Source organism: Rhinolophus hipposideros, assembly GCF_964194185.1.
Source record: "Rhinolophus hipposideros genome assembly, chromosome: 10".
NCBI lineage: Eukaryota > Metazoa > Chordata > Mammalia > Chiroptera > Rhinolophidae > Rhinolophus > Rhinolophus hipposideros.
Genome location: NC_138056.1, coordinates 39,852,820 through 39,871,198, shown reverse-complemented (window position 1 = coordinate 39,871,198; position 18,379 = coordinate 39,852,820). Strand labels below are relative to the sequence as shown.

The 18,379-nt window shown below is 46.7% G+C and overlaps 1 protein-coding gene across 4 annotated transcripts in view; it reads right to left on the bottom strand.

Moving 5' to 3' along the window:
* The window catches only part of DKK3 (dickkopf WNT signaling pathway inhibitor 3), a 42,008-nt gene extending 37,576 nt beyond the window's left edge, over positions 1 to 4,432 (bottom strand). Inside the window, exons 1-2 of one of the 4 annotated variants that reach the window (XM_081061948.1) lie at positions 4,282 to 4,432; positions 3,087 to 3,337 (exon numbers count right to left, since the gene is read on the bottom strand). In XM_081061948.1, the coding sequence (XP_080918074.1) occupies positions 3,087 to 3,337; positions 4,282 to 4,300 (270 nt within the window). In that variant the 5' untranslated portion in view covers positions 4,301 to 4,432. Of the gene's footprint in view, positions 1 to 3,086; positions 3,338 to 3,801; positions 4,047 to 4,281 lie in introns of those variants that run through there. The other 3 variants (XM_081061951.1, XM_081061950.1, XM_081061949.1) reach the window with 3 other exon arrangements.
* Positions 4,433 to 18,379: the final 13,947 nt, after the last annotated feature.

The window sequence follows — 18,379 nt, the reverse complement described above, 5'->3', positions numbered from 1 at the left end:
GAAGGAGACAGGAATGTTTTAATGTTTTTAAAATTCCCATGAGAATCTGTATCCTCAGGTTTGGCTTTCAAATAATTGACAACTTATCAAATCCAGAGTGTGCTTTGGGCTGAGCAGATAGTCTTTTTATAAAAACCTCCCTCTCTTGACCTGTGGTTATGTCAACAGAATGAGCTAACAGTTCCTTAAAGGCACCGCAAACTAAAAGTACAGTTTACAATGGAAATTTCAACCACAACTATTACTGCCACTAACAAGAAAAACGTAAGCCTGAAGCAGTAGGACTTGTTTCATAGAGGAGGAATGTGAATTTATTAAAAGTGGCATTTATGGTTGCTGGAATCTGTGTGTCTGTTAAAGGGGCACAGTAGGAAACATTCGGAGAGATAATTCCAGGGTTAGTATTGGGGTCCTTCCTAGGAATAGGTGAGGTGATGAGAACATTTTCAAAATGTGCCAGTTACAGATGTGGCAATGCGGGGGAGAGAAGGAGGGAAGAAGGGGAGGAGAGTGGTTTTGTCTTCAAAATACATTTATCGGTAACATAATGAATAATAAGACAGGAAAATAGGAACAGCCTGGACTTCATTATTTGAAGATTTGCTGCCCCCAATAACGATCCTACAAGTAGAGTTAACTTCATCTTTTCCCCTTAGAAGACTCAACAGCTTGAGTCAGCTGGAATATTTAAAATGTCAGGAAGTTACTTGAAAGCAGATTCATGATGCAACTATGTAAACAATTAATACATCTGGCCCTGTTCTTTTTGGTTCTTACCCGGGACAACAAGTAAATAGCAACTGTCCTGTGTTTATGAGATTTAAGAGGCCTTCTGGCAGTCTCTTTAAAAAACAATACTAATAGCCACAATTGATTGAGAATCTGTTACATATTGGACATCGATGGTTCTTTGTTATTATTCATACTAGTACTATTAATATGACGATAATGGCAGCCATTATTTATTGAGAACCAACAATCTCCTGTAATCCTTACAATAACCTCCTCAGGGGCCCACTTAAACCAGTTTTACTCAACCTTATCTTAGACAGCCGGATAACTCGCTTTACTTGCATCCTTTCATTTCATTCTCTCCTTTACCCTCAGGGGTAGACATTCCTCCATTTCAGAGCCTGAATCCCACAGCTAGTAAGTGGCAGAGCTGGGATGGGCTAAAGGAAGGATGGTTCCCACGTCCGTTCTCCTGCCACAGGTATTCTGCCTTTCTCAACCTGGCCCTGCAGCCGGTGAGGACACTCTTTGGGAAACAACCACTGAGTAGGGTAGTGATGGTGCCAATGTCTCCCCTGACGACAAACTTCAGTTAGCCCACATGCACAAGTCAAGCAAAGCCATGTCTGGATGGAGGAAGGCTGAGGCCCAGGCAGGGTCACAGTGGACAATTCCCATAGAGTGGACCCTACCACTAATGTCCACTAGGCCCCTAACTGCTCTGATCAATGAAAAGCCTGAAGAGTCCCTGCTGCTCCCTCATCTCCCTCACTAAGAGCTACCATCCCACGACCATGCTGCGTGGGCAAGTTCACACTGAAGAACAATATGGCAGTGACCCTGCCAGTCTCACTAGGAATCTGTGTGCAGGCGGGTAAGTCCTGGAACCCAGAGAAGGAAAGCAGATGACCTGCCTTGGAAGCATCAAAACCTCGATATAATTTGAAGGTGCAGAGTTAAGAGACAGTGGGGCCTCGGCCTCTCTGGCTCCCATCCCTCTTTAATTGTTCCATATCGTGATTCTTGTGCTCTCACAGGACATAGAAAGTCCATTGATTTTGGAATCTGGCCCATACAGTGGATGTTCAGGTACAGTTGCCCATGCAACTACCTCCCAATCCAGTGTCCCCTTCACTGACAACTCCAGGTTGACTGTTATGGAATGGAAGGGGCTATATCTCCAAACTACACAAGGGTGGGGAAAGAAAGCAACTTCCGGTAGACCAGAGCCAGCATTGAAGGCTTTATCCAAATGGATGTGGAGACACCAGACCCAAAAGCTTGGCTGTCTATCTGGTCTCTCACCGACTCCTCTGTAAAGACAGGCTGCAGCCAAGTTCAGCAGTGACTGTGCCCACCCACCCCAGGCATCAGGGAAAGCTCCCCACACCTGAGTAGGAGAACTGGGCCAGCTGCACCTCCTGGCTAGGCAGCCCTGGCAATGCTTGGGTGCCCACCATACAGGATGCCATTCACAGTGTTTGGACCTGAGAGGTGATGGAAGAAAGAAGCCAAACAAAGTTTTACCTGGGTACCTGGTATCTGATACTACCAGCTGCTATATATTGCACACCTATTATATGCCAGGTGCCCACACACATCGTGGCATTTAATTCCCACAAGAAATGGAGGTAAAAGGTGTTAAGGGATTTGCCCAATGTCCCTCTGCTAATGAGTGGCAGAGGAGGAGCTCGAGTCCAGGCTGACTGACTCCAAAGCATTCTAGGGCTGGAGGTGGGGTGTCTTTCACATTACCCCTCTTACTGCCCTCCACCCTCTGCAAATACACACTGCTGAGATTCAGGATTCCGGTTTTCCTTCTCTGCCCCACATGACATTGGGGGAAATCCAGTCAGAAGACCAGCAAAGCTCAGGTTTCTTGTTTCCCACATGGCATCCTAACTGTGTCTTGGGGAGATGGCACAAGCTCAAACCCCAACGGACAAGCTAGAACTTGAGATGCCTGGGGCTTCCTCAGCCTCTCTGCAAAACCATGCGCTGGAATATCAGGGCCTTGCAAGCATCCGCTCACAACAGAGAAAGGCCAACTGCACACCGGAAGAACATTGCCTGGTGGTGGCCGGCCGCCTGCAGACAGGTGGTGACCCGGGCTGGTTGCCGGTGAGTGGATCCAGCCAGAAGCTCTAGGAGGACAAGCTCAGGTCCAAATCTTTTGGCAGCAGCGCAGAACGAGGCGGGCGTTGGGATAACCCCCAGATCACTCCGAATCTGCTGCCGACCCTTCCCAGCCCTTTGGCGGAACCGAGGACCCCAGCCGGCGGTCAGAGCACTCTTTTCCCCCGGCCCGGCTCTCCCCAGCCTCGAGCTTCACAGGGCCCGCCCGGCGCACCCACCTCCTCCACCGCGCTGCGCAATTTGTGCTGCGTGTCCTCCATCAGTTCCTCCACTTCGCGGAACATCTCGTTGAGCGTGGCCTCCTCCTGCGGGTAGCTGAGAGCTGGGCCGGGCTCGACGGGAGCCGAAGTCGCTGTCGGAGCCGGCGCGGGGGCCGTGGGGACCGCCGCCGCCAGCAGCAGGCACAGCAGGGTGCTCCCGAACCGCCGCATCTCCGCTCTGCGCCCAGTGTCGCTGCCACCGCCGCCGCCTGCGTCCCGGAACACGGTCAGAGCGCGCCGACCACCCCTCGCCAGCCTCGTCGCCCCGCCCCGCCGCCCCGGGCACTCTCAGTCCCCGCCAGCCCCCGGCGCTCTTCTTCTCCGCCCCCACCCCCAGACGGGACGACACTGAGCGCCCCAGGACGCCGCTCCCCTAGGCAGAGAAGCCCCCTCCGGCTGCAGCCCCGCGCTCCCGCGCCCTGATCCCCTCAGGACCCCCACGCCCATCCTGGTGCCCAGGCCGAGTTTAGCCCCCTCTCCCAGTAATGTCCCCCTCCCTCACGGAGCAACCGAACCGGGGTTTCTTATGCTAACAGCCCCCCGCCCATCCCAGCTACTGGGTTCAGCGGGTTCGACCGGGTCAGGGCGCAACTCTAGTGCCGTGACCCCATTCCTCCCCCGACTCCATCACAGCCCCCTCTGCGGTGTTCAGAGCGCAGGTCAGCACCCTGACCTCGGGTCGGACCTGAGTCCAGCGCCCGGCGACACCTAGCAGAGCCATCCCCCACCCCCGCCGCCGCCCCTCTCCCGCCCGACTGGACCTGCCAGGCCTAGCCGGGAGGCCGCCGAGCGGCTGCAGGGGCGGGAGCCGCGCGGTGGGCTGGCAGCGGTGCGGGAGCGCGGCCGGGATGCGGCAGCGCTGGTACCCGAGCAGAGCGAGCCCGCAGCGCGCCCCGCCCGCCCGCCCGCCAGGCCCCCGCCCCGCGGGAGGGGCCCCGCCCAGCCGCAGCCATTGGCCAGCGGGCGCCGGCGACCTCCTGCCCCAGGCCTGCCTCCTCTGCCTCCGCGATCCACTCTCCCGGAAGCCGTCCAATTTCCTGAATCCCAGTGGCCCCGCGGCATCCTAGTGCATTGTCTTCTCTGGCTTGGATTTTTGCAACTGCGTAAGGGACGGGAGCAGGTGAGGGGATGGGGGTGTCTTCTTGAGTCCCACCTGGCCCTCTCCAAGCCATCCTCCAGCCAGCATGCAGTCCTGCAGGATGAAATCCCAGCCCCTAAGCCTGGCGTTCATCTCTCATCACAAGCTGGCCTTAATCTGTCTGCCATTGTTGACACCATACCCCAGCCAAGAAAATCCACTTGTAGCTCCTGGAATAGGTCAGGAGAACGTAAGCAAGCTTCTTGAGGGCAGCAAAGCAGAGTGGGTAGATAAGACCAGACACCCGCAGCCAGGCTACCTAGAGTGAATCCCAGCTCTGCTCCTTAGGGCCTGTCCCATCTGGCCAGAACTGTCTGTGCTGCAATGAGACCAAATGTAAAATGCAGCTTATAGCTGTAAGTGTACCTTATAGTTAACAAGGATAATACGTGTGGGAAGTGTGCAGCACGTGGGACGTGGGATGTAAATGTGAATTCTCATGGAACAGAACTTTGTCTTACTCATAGCACTCTCCCCAGCACCTAGAACAGAGGGAACTATTTTTTTTTAACGATTTTTAAAATATGTGAGTGCCTAGAATACGGAGCACTCTCCTATTTTTTTGAATAAACAAGAGTTTTATTTGTCAGACCTCCTCCTATTTCTTCCTAGTAATCTTTCTGTCTGGACAGTCCTCCACCTTCCCCTTGGCTTGGCTAACTCCCTGCTCACCCATGTCTCCTCTAGGTTCCCCCAGGGTCCTGTGTGCTTTTCCGTCGCAACCCCGACTTGCCATGGTCTGGCTGGTCACTGGCCCATCTCTCCCCAGAGACCAGGAGCTCCCGGGAGGCAGCGACTGACTTGCTAACCTTTGTGTAACCAGGGCTGGAGCCATAGTACACCGTTGGTCTCTGAGAAATGGGTGGACTGGCCGTGAGAACAGTAGCTCTTGATATATCAATATATCAATATATCAATATAGCATCACCATTACTAAGCACGCGCTATGTGCCAGGAAAAGGCATAACTCATTTAACTCTCACCCTCTAAGGGTGGTACTACTATTTCTATTCCCATTCCACAAATAAGGACACTGTCTAAGGCCATGTAGCTAGTAAGTGGTTGAACAAGGATTTGAACCTAGGAATCTGGCTCCAAAGCCTTCACTCTTCACTGTCAAACTCCTTTGCTGTAAACCTGACTGGGAGGTGTCATGTATAAAGATGTGTATTGAAACTGTATTTACAATAGCAAAAGATGTGGAAACCACTTATTAGTACTTCAACAGGAAAATGGATAAACAGGGATTTCTACAAACAATACAATATAGCAGTTAAAGTAATGAACAATCTTTCTAGGCAACAACATGGATAATTCTCAAAGAAACATAATGTGGAATGGAAAAGGCAATTTGCAAAATGATATGTACAGAATTCTATTTGTGCATATTTTAAAAACACAAAACAACAGTGCATACTGTTTATGGATGCTTAAATATAGTAAAAAAAAAAAATACAGAAACGGGCAGGCTGCCTCTGAAGTGGAAGGCAGGGGAACAGATGGAGACTGGTTTCCATTGTATTTATAAGATTTTATTCTCTTTAAGAAAGCGTGTGCCAGCATGGAGGAGTTCTGAAGCAAGTGTCCAAATATTCACATCTGTTTAATCATGACAGTTGATTAATTACATGTAGGCTTATGGGTGTGTCTGTTGTGTTATTTCTGGTATGGATTTGAAATCGTTTGTGAATACATTGAAATCAAAAAAAGCAAAAGGCAAGCTCCCCACCCCCCCATCTCCACTCGCCACCACCTCTCAAAAAACAAAACAAAAAAAACCTCTTATGGCCAAAGAGACTTTTTCTTAGATCTGTTCTTGACAGAAATGCTCACCTCCCCAGGGCCCAGCAGTAGCGTCCATTCCTGTGAGGTGGGAGCCAAGAGTGGGAGGGTCCACATAAGGCCCCAGTGGAGGAGCATTTCTCTTCATAAAAGGCCCTCTGTCTGCTTGAATGGTTGGGAGCTTTCCTCCTGGGGTCGGTGGAAGGATCAGGCAGCTAGAGCCAGGTAATGGCTCTCTGCAGCAGATGGGGCTTATCTGTTCCCTTCCCAGGGGAAGGAATAGTACACAAACAAGGAAACCTCAGATATGCAGAACTTATAGACACTCAGTCTGGATAGGTGACCATGACACACTGATTTTTAAAATTTTAACCATTCAGAATAATTAATTAGACCCGGAGAGGGTCGATTACACATTTTTCTTTTTTGCTTTCCCTTCCATCTTAAATAGACAGTACTGAACATAACTTGGAAAAAAATGTGAAGAGTAAGCTCAGAGATAAGGTGTCTGCATGGCTGTTTACTATCTGTTTTCGCTGCCAGAATGCAAGCCACGTGAGATTGCACTGGATGCTTGTTGCTGCAATCACCCAGGGCTTGCAGACAGTTAGCGTGCAATACGGATGTGCCAAGTAAAGGCGGGTCTGCTGGGGGCAGGTGGGTCCCAGCCCTTAAGGAATCTGCAGTGTGTGAAGAAACAGAGAAGCGAGCAGATAATGTCAGTACAGTAAGATGGAGGAAAAGACAGAGTGAAACTGGCTCCTAAAAGAAAGGAAGGTGAAGAAGTATGAATTGCCAGCTCTAAAAATAGTCACGGGGCTGTAAGGTACAGCCTAGGGAATATAGTCAATAATGTTGTAATAACTATGTATGGGGTCAGATGGGTACTACTAGACTTACTGGGGTGATCACCGCATAAGGTATATAAATGTCTCATCACTAGGTTGTGACTAGGGACCCATCACACCTGAAACTAATATCTGTATGTCAACACTAATTGAAAAATAAATAAATAAACAAAAATAAATAAATACACTAAAAGCTGGCTCTTTCCAGGAAGCCCATGGGGGTTGTCCATCCCTGGTCCAGTTAACTCTGGTGGGAGTGGGAGACCATGTGGGATCCTCATGGATGACCTACCTCTCTCACCCCTTTGGAAGGGAGATTGAATTCTTTCTAGACCCATCAGATTCTTTCTTGGATTTTGAGACTGGAGACACCATTCAGCTGCTTGAGGACAAAAGCCAATATAGAGAAAGTCGTAGAGAGAGGAAATGAGGGGGAGAGACAGAGAAATGAGATTCTGTGAGCCTGGGGGTGGGGGGAGGGGATACGAAGGAAGGGAATAGCTGCTTCATTCCATGATGTCATTCTGGTTCTTGTTTCTAGTTTTTATCTTTTGTGAGTCTAAGACCCAGCTGCACCATCTTCCCTTAGACTTTGGGAGACGTTTTTAGGTTCTTCTCATAACTTCCCTTACTTATGAGCTAGGATTAGTAACTTTCTGTTACTGGCTACCAAACTGTCTGGGGTGGGGCTGCTTGTATTTTAACAAAGCAATCCTTTTCAAGGAAGGTTTGCATTAGAGAATGTTACCATCCCTGTCTGAAACCCATGGATTAGAAACAGGGCCACCATGTCCTGTGGACAGGGAAATGCCAGCCAAGAGTCTCCTTCCCTTTACTAGACGACGCCTGACCTGCAGTGCCAGCCACCAATTTCATCGAGACTTCCCAGGTCTTGCCTGGAACTTGTGATTGTTCTGATGAAATTGGTGCCAAGATTTTTTCTGAATGGAAACTCCATCTGGCTTTGGAAAGCGTGTTCACGTGGATTCAGGGTTTCCATGAGTAACAGCCACTGAATATCCAAAACATACATTTACTTTGCCAACTTTCCGTGGGTGGGTGAACAAAAGCGACCCAGAGGACCGTATTCCTGGCCACCACACTTGGAACGCAGCATACGAAGAATGAGTCCCGAGCCTGGCTGTCTTGCTTTTTTATTTAGCAGGTGGATGTGCTCTGTACTGTATATTCCTGCATGTGTGTCTGAAGTGGAGGCTGACTAAGGAGTAAGAACATTTTGGTGGAGCCAGTGCCAAAAGACGAAAAGCAAAAAATTGACGCTCTCACGCAACTATAGAAGCAGAATGTTTAGAAATGTGTTTCTACCTAATTTTCTCCATTTCTTGGGGACAGAAGGTTGTGTTTATTTCTTTCAATGCTGGCTGCATAATGGAATCACCTGTGAAGCTGGCTAAACAATGCAGATGCCAGGGTCCCCTTTGGAGATGCTGAGGCAGTAAGTATGAGGGGCCTCTCAGGCTCATTCTAGAATGGTCTTTGCTGAAGATTCCGTTATCCTTGGGCCTCCACAAAAAGCTTTCCTCCCATCCCGTCAGCCTCTCCTCCCATCTGTGGAACAGCATAGTCAGGCCAGCAGTGCTTGCTTTCCCATGGATGTGGTTGGAAGCTGGTGGAATAGTGGAAAGACCGCTGGAGTTGGATGAGCTGGTCCTGAGTGTGGGTTCTGACCCTAATCGCCATGACCTGAATATCCTAGGGTTTTCTAGCTTCTGGGCACATTAGCACCCAGACTACACGGCTCTTAGTCCACACCTGCTGCCACTAAGCAGATAATCCGGGATGTCCCCAAGGGATGTGTTAGTAAATCTGAGAATAAGTCCTGTTTCCAGTCACCTTCACTACCATTATCTTCAAGATACTTGTGCCATCTTGATGATAATAATTTAAGATTTAGTAAGTGGTGTTCTCAACTGCCTGGCAAGGTATTCCAGTAAAGCCGGGGTGGCTGCTATGGTTTCTGCGATGTTGCGATCCTTAATGCTCGGCAATAAAAAGGAATGAACTGCTTCTACAAATGACAACCCGGATGCATTGCAAACGCATTGTGTTAAGTGAAAGAAGCCAGACTCAAAAGACTACATACTGATTCCATTTATTTGATGTTCTAGAAAAGGCAAAACTGTAGGGACTGTAAACAGATCGTTGGTTGCCAGAGGCTGGGATGGGGGTAGAGGGTTGACCATAAAGGGGTACAGGGACATTTGGGGGGTTCTATACCTTGACTGGGGTGATAGGCAGAGGATGTTGATATACATTTGTCAAAAGTTGTAGAACTGTGCACTAAAAGGACTGAATTTATGTACGTAAGTAAATTACATTCAAATTCAAAGATAATAGGGTAAAAAAGAGATAATGTAGCTTGCCCGAAGGTCAGAGTCAGGGATTCAAGCAGGTGTGTATTGAACTCCTGGATCCATACTTTGAATTGTTCTGCAATAGGGTGGCTCACAACCTCAGGCAGCTCCACTCCTCAGGAAACAGGTCTCTGTCTGGGTCAGGGATATCAGACAAAGAAACCAGCGGTGGGGACATCGTGGTGTGGGGAAAGGAACTGTATTCTAGTCATGGTTTTGCTATTTCCTAGACTTATAATCTTGGATAAGCTAATTTATCCTTCTAAACCCTAGCTTTCTCATTTTAAAAATACTTTTTCCTTTGTTAAAAGGGAGCAATAAACACTGACCTTAAGAAACGGGTCTTTGTTGGAAGGCACTACAGAGTCATTGTGGAGGACAGAGGTCCTAGAGCAGACCCAGCCCCCTTACTCTCCAACCAGGTGACTGGGACAAGCCTCCCCACTTCTCTGAGCCCCACTTCCCTCATCTATAGAAGGAGGACAGGATCTGCATCTATCTCGTGGGGCAGTTGTGAGTCTTACAAGTTCCTTCAGGTCCTTAGTAAAGCGCCTGGCCTGTAGAAGCATCCGGGAGTGTTAGTTATTATGATATTATCATCCTCCCATCATTACCAGGCCTGGCCAACAAAGCTCTTGTAAAGAGAGCAGGGAACAGAGCTCCTTTTGTGTATGCTCAGCTCGGGCTCAAGGGAAGACAAGGTGAGGGGAGTGTCCACAGTAATTTTGCTTAGACCATGAAGGCTGTGAAGGGTCTTGGAGCAGACAGCTCTTTTCTGTTTACGCACACAAAACTTTTATCTGCCTTGGCACACAGGGTTGTCAGGATGGCTAGGTCAGAAGAAATTCCCCTAATAGACATGTTCACATCCACGATTAGGTCCTGTTGCTGAGGCTGTTATATTTTAGACTTCTTTTCTCGCTTGGGGTCTGCACATCTCTTCCTGCAATATGATTTCCTATATAATCTGTAGGTTACAGATTATGTGGGGCAAAATCACAAGACATTGTGGGTAAGGGGTTTGGGGTCTAGCTGGGAGCTGATTGGTTGAAAGTGAGGTAAGGGTAATAGATCATTTCTTCAGGTCTTGAGGACAGCTCTGAGGTCTTTTCCAGCATCCCTCAGTCTGGTTTCATAGGAAAGTAGCCAGGGATGGTTCCACCTTAGGGCTCAGGAGCTGAAACATAACTTAGGTCAAGATGTTATCTTTAACCTGCCAGATGTCCAGACCTGTGACCATAAGTCAGATCTGGCTACTGTCTGCTGTTGCCTCAGGGGTTGCTGATTATCCGGGGAAAAGGCTAGGTCTCTGAGGGATAAGTAATTGCGGTTTAAAAGGTTAAAAATAATTGCAAAACCCACAATTATTTTTGCACCAACCTAGTACTATATACATATATTTGAGTAATATATATACATATATATGCATACATATATATATATATATATATATATATATATATATATATATATATATGATTTCTAGAGCTAGGATTTAAAACTAAACGTAATCAAATTCATAAGGACCCTTGGTTTCAGAAGGAAAAACACGGTTTTTATTTTTGTAGGAAAAAAAGAAGAAGAAAAGCCATTTAGTTTTGTCAATCTTCACTGTACACTAACCAATACAAATAGAAACAGTGACCTTTTCCATATGGGAACTAATTTTTTTCTCGTGCTGTGGAACCCATCATTGAGAGGAGGTTTTACTCAAAATTCAGGTGCTGCATAGTGGCCATAGTTACTAATATTAATTTTAGCCAGTATTTCTCAACACTGGAAGCACAGCACATTAGAATTTTCCGGGAAGCATTGAAACTATCAATTTAAACTATCAATGCCTGGTCCTCACATCAAAAATTCTGCTGCAATAGATTCTTGGGCCTAGAATCGTGGCTATTGTTGCCTTTTTTTTTTTTTGTAGAAAGTTTCCCAATCATGTTCCTTTTCCACATTCTGACAAACAAGCCTTAACTTTGCAATATCTATAAACAGGTACACAGTCCATGAATTGTATCCTCATACAAAGGTCAGATATCATTTAAGATTCATTGAGAATAAGAATGAGATGTACAAATAAGAATAAGTCAACAACAACTTGTCAAAGAAAAATCTACTTCAGGATTGGATATTTTCCCCACTGTTGAGTAAGAAACCATTATAATTACTATGGTGAGACAGTCTCTTCTCATAACCATTGTTGCTGTTTTTCTTTTCTGTTGTTTTTCTTTTGTGAGAAATAAATTTTGACTTATCCCCTTCTTATCTCTGAACTGGTTTTAATAATGGGGGTGGGGAGGCCAACTAGATGCCAAGTTCCTTGTGGCTAGGGTGGCTTTGGTGTACATTGCTTTGGATTAGGAGTGAACTTGAACACTGGGGAGACCGGCCAAGCCTTGCAGATAGGGACAGTGGCTTCTGCTTGGAAAGGGCCTGGGGAGAAAAAATGGGGAAGTTGTTGCAGGGACAGGGAACCAGGAGTCTGATACCCCTACTGTGTTTCCCCAAAACTAAGACCTAACTGGAAAATAAGCCCTAGCATTTTTTTTCAGTATGACATCCCCTGAACATAAGCCCTAGTGCGTCTTTTCAAGCAAAAATTAATATAAGGTCCGATCTTATTTTCAGGGAAATATGGTATCTTCCTGGTCACCAGGCTCAAAACCTCATTACCTCACTGCTGAAGCCCCTCAGCTCTACTCCACTCCCAGGGCCTCTACTCCAATCTTGTCCTCATTATCTGCTCACAAGCTCTTCAGAGGGGACTTCCAGCCTCTACTCGCATCTGCTTGGGTCCATTCTTTAATCCAGCACCATTCAATGCAAATGTAATTTAACATTTTCTACTCACATTTAGATCAAAAGAAACAGATACGATAAATTTAATAATATAATTTATTTAACCTAATGCACCCAAAATACTATCATTGCAACATATAATCAATGTAGAACTTATCAATGAGATATTTTACTTTTTTGTTGTTGTTGTTTCATACTGGGTCTTCAAAATCTGATGTGTGTTTTATGCATACAGCACATCTCCATTTGGACTAGCCACAGTTTTAGTACTCAAAAGCCACATTGGCTAGTGGCTGCCATGTTGGACAACAGAGTTATAATCAGCCACAAAAATGATCTCTCAGCAATTCATTAATAAATTTTTTCACTTTCCCTCTTAAAACTCACTCTATGGGATATAAAAAAGATTTGTATACCCTTTGGCACACTAATTCCAATTTCCAAGAATCTGTTTTCAGAAATGCTCATATAAATGTAAAAAGGTGTGTGAACAAGTACATTCATTGTTCCTTCTGGTGAAGAGTCTAGATTCTGAAGTCAAAATGCCTGGGTTTGAATCCTGGCTTTGACACTTAATAACTGCATGACCTTGAGTAAGTTATTAAAACTTTTATCCTCCATTTCTTCATCTACAATAGAACCTACAAGAGTGGGCTGTTTACAAAGATTAAGCGAAATTATCCATTGTCCACATAAAGTGCTTCTAGTTCCATAATAGATGCTCAATAAACCTTAGCTATCATTATCATTATCAAGAAAGAAAAAAATGTGACAGTAGAAATACCCAGCAATAGGGGAATGATTTACTGAATTATGATACATTCATGTGGTTTAAGCTACCTGAGAACAGGGAGCTGTTTTACTCCCTATTATACAACACACAGCCATGGTGCCTGGTATGTCGTAGGCACTCAGGAAGTATTTGAAGGATGAATGGCATGGAAATTCTTTAGAATGAATGAAGCTGCTCACAATGTATTAACATGGAAAGACTATTGAAAAATACTGTGTACAACAGGATTCCATTTTTGTAGGGGGGAAATGCATTGTGTGTACAAAGAGGATGTGTTCAGTTATATAACCATGGGAAGTATATCAATTAATGATTCTGAATGCAGAAGTTAACAATAGTTATTTTTTTATTGTAGATCACCTCATATGGGATTTATATCCATCTAGTGAGCTCCGTGGCTTGTCTTACTTATGCCTGTCTCCCCACTTACCCAATGCTTGTTCTTGGGCAGGTTAGGGGTTAGTCGTTGTTGTTGGATTGAACTGCTAATTACTGCTTCCCTGTCCCACCGACACTATGGATCAGCACTTATTCAAGATCACACAGCTCCTTTTAAATGTTCTCATTTTAAATCTAAGTCCTGAAATATTGTATTATTAAATATGCTATCACACAGGGGGGTCTATTCTATACGCCTCAGGGCCTAATGAACAGTGATCCTTAGTAGCTGGGTAGAAAATAGTAGCTAAATAAGTGATTTGAATGATAAAAATACTACAGGAGCTCAGCGCAGTTGGAAGCTGCTGTTTTCCAGAGGGGAACTGTTCAGAGTGACAGGAAAGAAAGACAAACAAATCCCCGTGTGCGGTGAGCTTTCCTCCTCTCAAGATATCTCTCAAAGCTTTCTATCTAGTAGACTATGGAAATGGTGTTAACATGTGCAGAATCTCAATTTCTTGTCTCAGGAGCCAAATATATCTATTGATGTGTCTGTGTCCCATTTATTTATTCATTCGATGAATATTTAGAGGTTTACAATGTACCAGCAATCATGCCTGGCTCTGAAGATATAAAAATGAAGGCGGTAGGGTCCTGTTCTTCAGGAGCAAAGTCTCTTGTTCTCACTCTGCTTTTTTGTCAGCTTGAGAACCAACACCTAACAGCCTCCTCCTTTTTTAAAAAAGTTTTTTCCACCAAGGTAGAATAAACTCACCTCCAGACCACGGTGCAGAATTGTCACAGGAGGCCTGGGTGCTAGTCTTTTACTTTTTTTGGTTTTTTTATTGACACTCACTGTGTGCTCCAAGAGCAAGTCAAGTCGCCTCTCTGGGCTTTTATTTCTCCTCAGATCCCTGGGGTATCTACTTGCCCTTCCTAACTCTCAGGGGCATTGTGAGGGTTGTGCAGAATGAAAGGGCTTGAAATAAACAGAGCTGGGTGGAAGTGTCTTCCATTACCGTCATTCTGCCCTGGGTTATCACCATAATTTGAAGAGAGTCTGGCTGTAAGTCAGAGAAAACAGAAATTGTTTTGATTTCTCAGTGAAAACACCTGCCTTTGGGGCTTAGCTTGAAAATGAAAGCATTTTGAAAGTATCTGTGTGATTTCGAACAGGTCATTTCTCCTTTGTGAGTCTCAGTTTTCCCTCCTATGGAATAAGACAGTGGGACCAGACTAATGGTTTTTAAGGTATGCTCCAGAAAACTGTTCACTGGGGACATTCTTCTACCCTCACACCTGCAACTGAAGCAGCCGTAATTTAAAAAATTTCTCCCCTCATTTTACGTATTTGGCTTCAATGTAAGGTTTTCTTTTCTTTCTTTTTTGAATAAAAATTCCTGGAGCTCACTTTTTTTTGGCATATAAATGTTAAATAACTATGGTGTACACCTGTCACTGACATAATGTTGTATATTAGCGATATTTTTAAATAAAAATATTTTTAAAAAAGAAATGGAATAAATTACTTCTGCTTTCAAAAAAATAAAAAAAGTCCTGGGGCTAAAACAAATAGGAAAATAAAACCATCTTTCTGGTTCTGACCATGTTGTTCACACACACATGGACCTGTGTGTTATTTGCTTAACATGTGTGCATTCCTCTTGTGCATGTTAGGTGTGTTTGATGGCCTCTGGGTACGGAATTCCTTTGTAGAGAAGAACTGACGATGAGTTAGTAGCCTGCTTGACTTTTATTTTAAAGTTCGCACTCAGAGGTGACCTAGTTTCATTGCAGAATGAGTGTGAATAACTATTGGCAACTAAAGGCTGAGAAAGAAATTCAACAGCTGGTCTGGGGGAAACTTCCAAATACTGGAATGCAGGTGTGAAGGGAGCTTACTGGGGAGTGGACGGTTGGGGGAACAGCGCCACCTTGTGGTTTCTGGGGTTACTTTCCTGAGCGTAGCTCGATTGGTCCCAGAGCTGAGGGTGGGTCCTTGGAGGGTTGCACTTCTGGAACTGGGGATTCGAAATAACTGGGAAGGGGCTTTCTGAGACCCCAGGTTGCGTTCCAGGCCACATGTCTGCCTTGCAGCAGACCAAGCGGCCTGATTTGGGAGCCTTCTTTGAAAGCCACCATACTGCTGGAGCCCACGAATGATACCAGAGCAGGTATGTGGCTGTTGAAGGAACTGGGCTATCACTGGTGGGACAGTATCTAGTGGGGCAGAGCCTTAAAGGAGATGGGACAAATTTCACAACTGACATGGCTGAGGCCAAGTGGGAAGATGGTTGACCAGGAAGTACACAGTGGGAGAGGGAGAAGAGGCATCTTTGTGGGGAGAGTCAGGAGTGCAGTTTCCAGGCTCTCACCCTCACGTGGAAAGGTGCTCACTCGGGTAGTAAATGGCCATCAACTGTGATTGGATGGTCATCAGCTGTGGCTAGTTGGCCGTCAGTTGTAACCAGTGAGCCATTGGCCACTAATATAACTGCTGTGGCTACGCTAGCAGAAAATAGGGGCTAGCAAGAAGAGGGTGGCTGAGCTAGCAAGCGTGGATTGCAGTTAGCATGGCTCATTGCAGCTAGCAAGTGGGGTTGGTTGGCAGAGAGAAGTGGACGGCAGATTGCAGATCATGTGGCTCCTGCTTCCTGTGTCTCCAACGCAGCCACCAGCGAGAGAGTCATAGTGGTATGACTTCCCTAGCTATAGCTCCGTGGGTGTTCATTTTTGGCCTCACCATATCCTGCGTTCTTATGTGGGTGGCGCTGTTCCCCCAACCGTTCCCCACATGACACCCTGCACGACAATCTTTTTGTCCAGAAAACTAGGAGCATGCAAAGAAGAGAGGACTCTACCCCTCACCTTGACCTCACCCTGACCCCAGTTAGGGCCCTGAATGAACTCTCCTACTATTGCCTCTCTCACTGCCCTCCTATCCCTGGCATAAGGTTGCTGGGAAGATAAGATGTAAGAGACTTAGTCTAGTGTCTAGCACATAAAAAGTCCTCAAAGGTTCCCATGTTTGTCCCCACCCTCTCCCACTATGTATATTAGTGTGGGGACAGAGCCAGGAGAGCAGTTTCCAGGCTCTTGGCCTCACGTGGAAAGGTGCTGGCCCAGGTAGTAGATGGCCATCAGCTGTAACCAGTTAGCCATTAGCCACTGATATAACTGCCATGGCTACGCTAGGCGCGGAGTGTGGTTAGCAAGGGGGTTGGTAGGCAGGCAGGCAGAGAAGCGGACGGCAGGTTGCTGATCATGTGGCTCCTGCTTCCTATGTCTCCAACCCAGCCGCCAGCAAGACTATAGTGGTGTGACTCCCCTATCTATGGCTCTGTGGGTGTTTGTTTTTGGCCTCAACATATCCTACGTTCTTGTGCAGGGAGCGGGACCAGGGACCCCGCGTGAGAATTAGACACTGGGGTGACAGCAGTGAACCCAGCACAGCAGCCTGGTGCAGCACTGTTGGGTATAAATATAACTAGAGCCACTGCTGCGAACCACTCATTTAATTTTAAATTTTCTAGTAGCCACATTAAAAGAGTAAAAAGAAACAGGTGAAATTACTTTTAGTATATTTTATTGAATCCAATATATCCAATATCTTGCCATTTCAACATGTAATTAAAATAAAAATCAGTATGTAATGAGATATCTTACATCCTTTTTCTCTGTACAAGTCTTTGAAATTGTGTGTATTTCACACTTGCAGTCCTGGCCCCTAAGGAGATCTGGGGCTACTTCTCTGTCACTAAGTCACTAACGTACCCCACATGGCTCAATGCAAGTCGTTAGTTAATGTGAGTCTTGTCCTTTTCTATGAAATATGGGGCTGGACTGAAGTTTTTCGTCCATAACCCTACCCTGCCCGCCTTACGGGTTGATGAAAGGCTCAGATGAGGGCAGCCTGTGAGAGCTCGCTGATACCCAGGAAGTACTTTTGAATGAGATGTGCCTGGTGGCTGGAGGCCTTGTCTCCCCATCCCAGCTTCCAGCGGATTGCGGGAAGCTGTCCTGATTTGTTTACTAGAAGACTCCAGGGCTAAAGCTGCCGCTGAGTTAGCCTCTCCCAGAGGATTCTCTGGCTCGTTTGGGGTTCTCTTCCATCTTTCCTGGGCTTGGGGATCTTTTGGGAGGAAACCTACAGTGGGGTCCTCTGACTTTTAGAGCTAGGCAGAGCTCCGGGCATCTCCAACCCCAGCGCCTTGACAGAAGGCCTCCCTTTGTGCTGTGGAGAGATTATGTGAGGCTGAAGTCTGAACAAGAGACCCATACCACACAAGCCTCTGGTTCAGCCAGGTATCTATCCCTCCATGAGGGCCCTACTCCCCCAGCTCTCTTACTGAGAACTCAAGATTCAGTCAGCTTAAGAAGCCCCATCAGAATCTCCATGTAACTGGAGCATGGCTGGACAGCCCCTCACTCACACACTACATGGGTAGGGGGACATTAGCCAGAGCACAAACGTCCCAATCTTCACCTCCTTCCTATACTTTAGGACCCAGACTGGTTAAATGGGAGTTGATGGAGACCATCAGTCAACGCCTACAGTTCACAGATGGGGAAACTGAGGCCCAGAGAGGAGAAATGTTGCCGGGTCCTGGAGCTAGGCAGTGGCACAGTCTCTCATCTCCCACCCTGGGGCTCTCCCCTTGCTTCCCCGCACCTCTCCTCAGCACCAGACCATGCAACCTGTGTCTCTCTGCTACGTTTGCTAGTCACTGGGGTCTGTTCTGGTAGTCATGGACAAAAGCACTGAAACAGAAACGCATGGAGGTTTGACCCTGGGGGTCTGCTGGACAGGGTAGGGATTGCAGAAAACAAGGCCCTGCATGCGCTGGATTCTGCAGCTTCCTAACCCCAGCAGCTTCACCGCCAGCTCCCTTCCCCCCACACATTTGCTACCTTCTGACCACCCTGAGCCACTTCACTTCTCCACTGGACCACCCTCCTCCTCACCTCCAGGGCTTGCCCCCCCCAGGCTGCTCTCTCCTCTGAAAACTTCTCTCTTTCCCTTCTCTATGTGTGCCCAACTCTTTGCACCCTCAGAGACTAACCCAGACAACACACCCTTCACCCGGCTTCCCGCCGTCAGCCAATTACAGCCACCACCAGGCTTGTGTCTGCTTGCT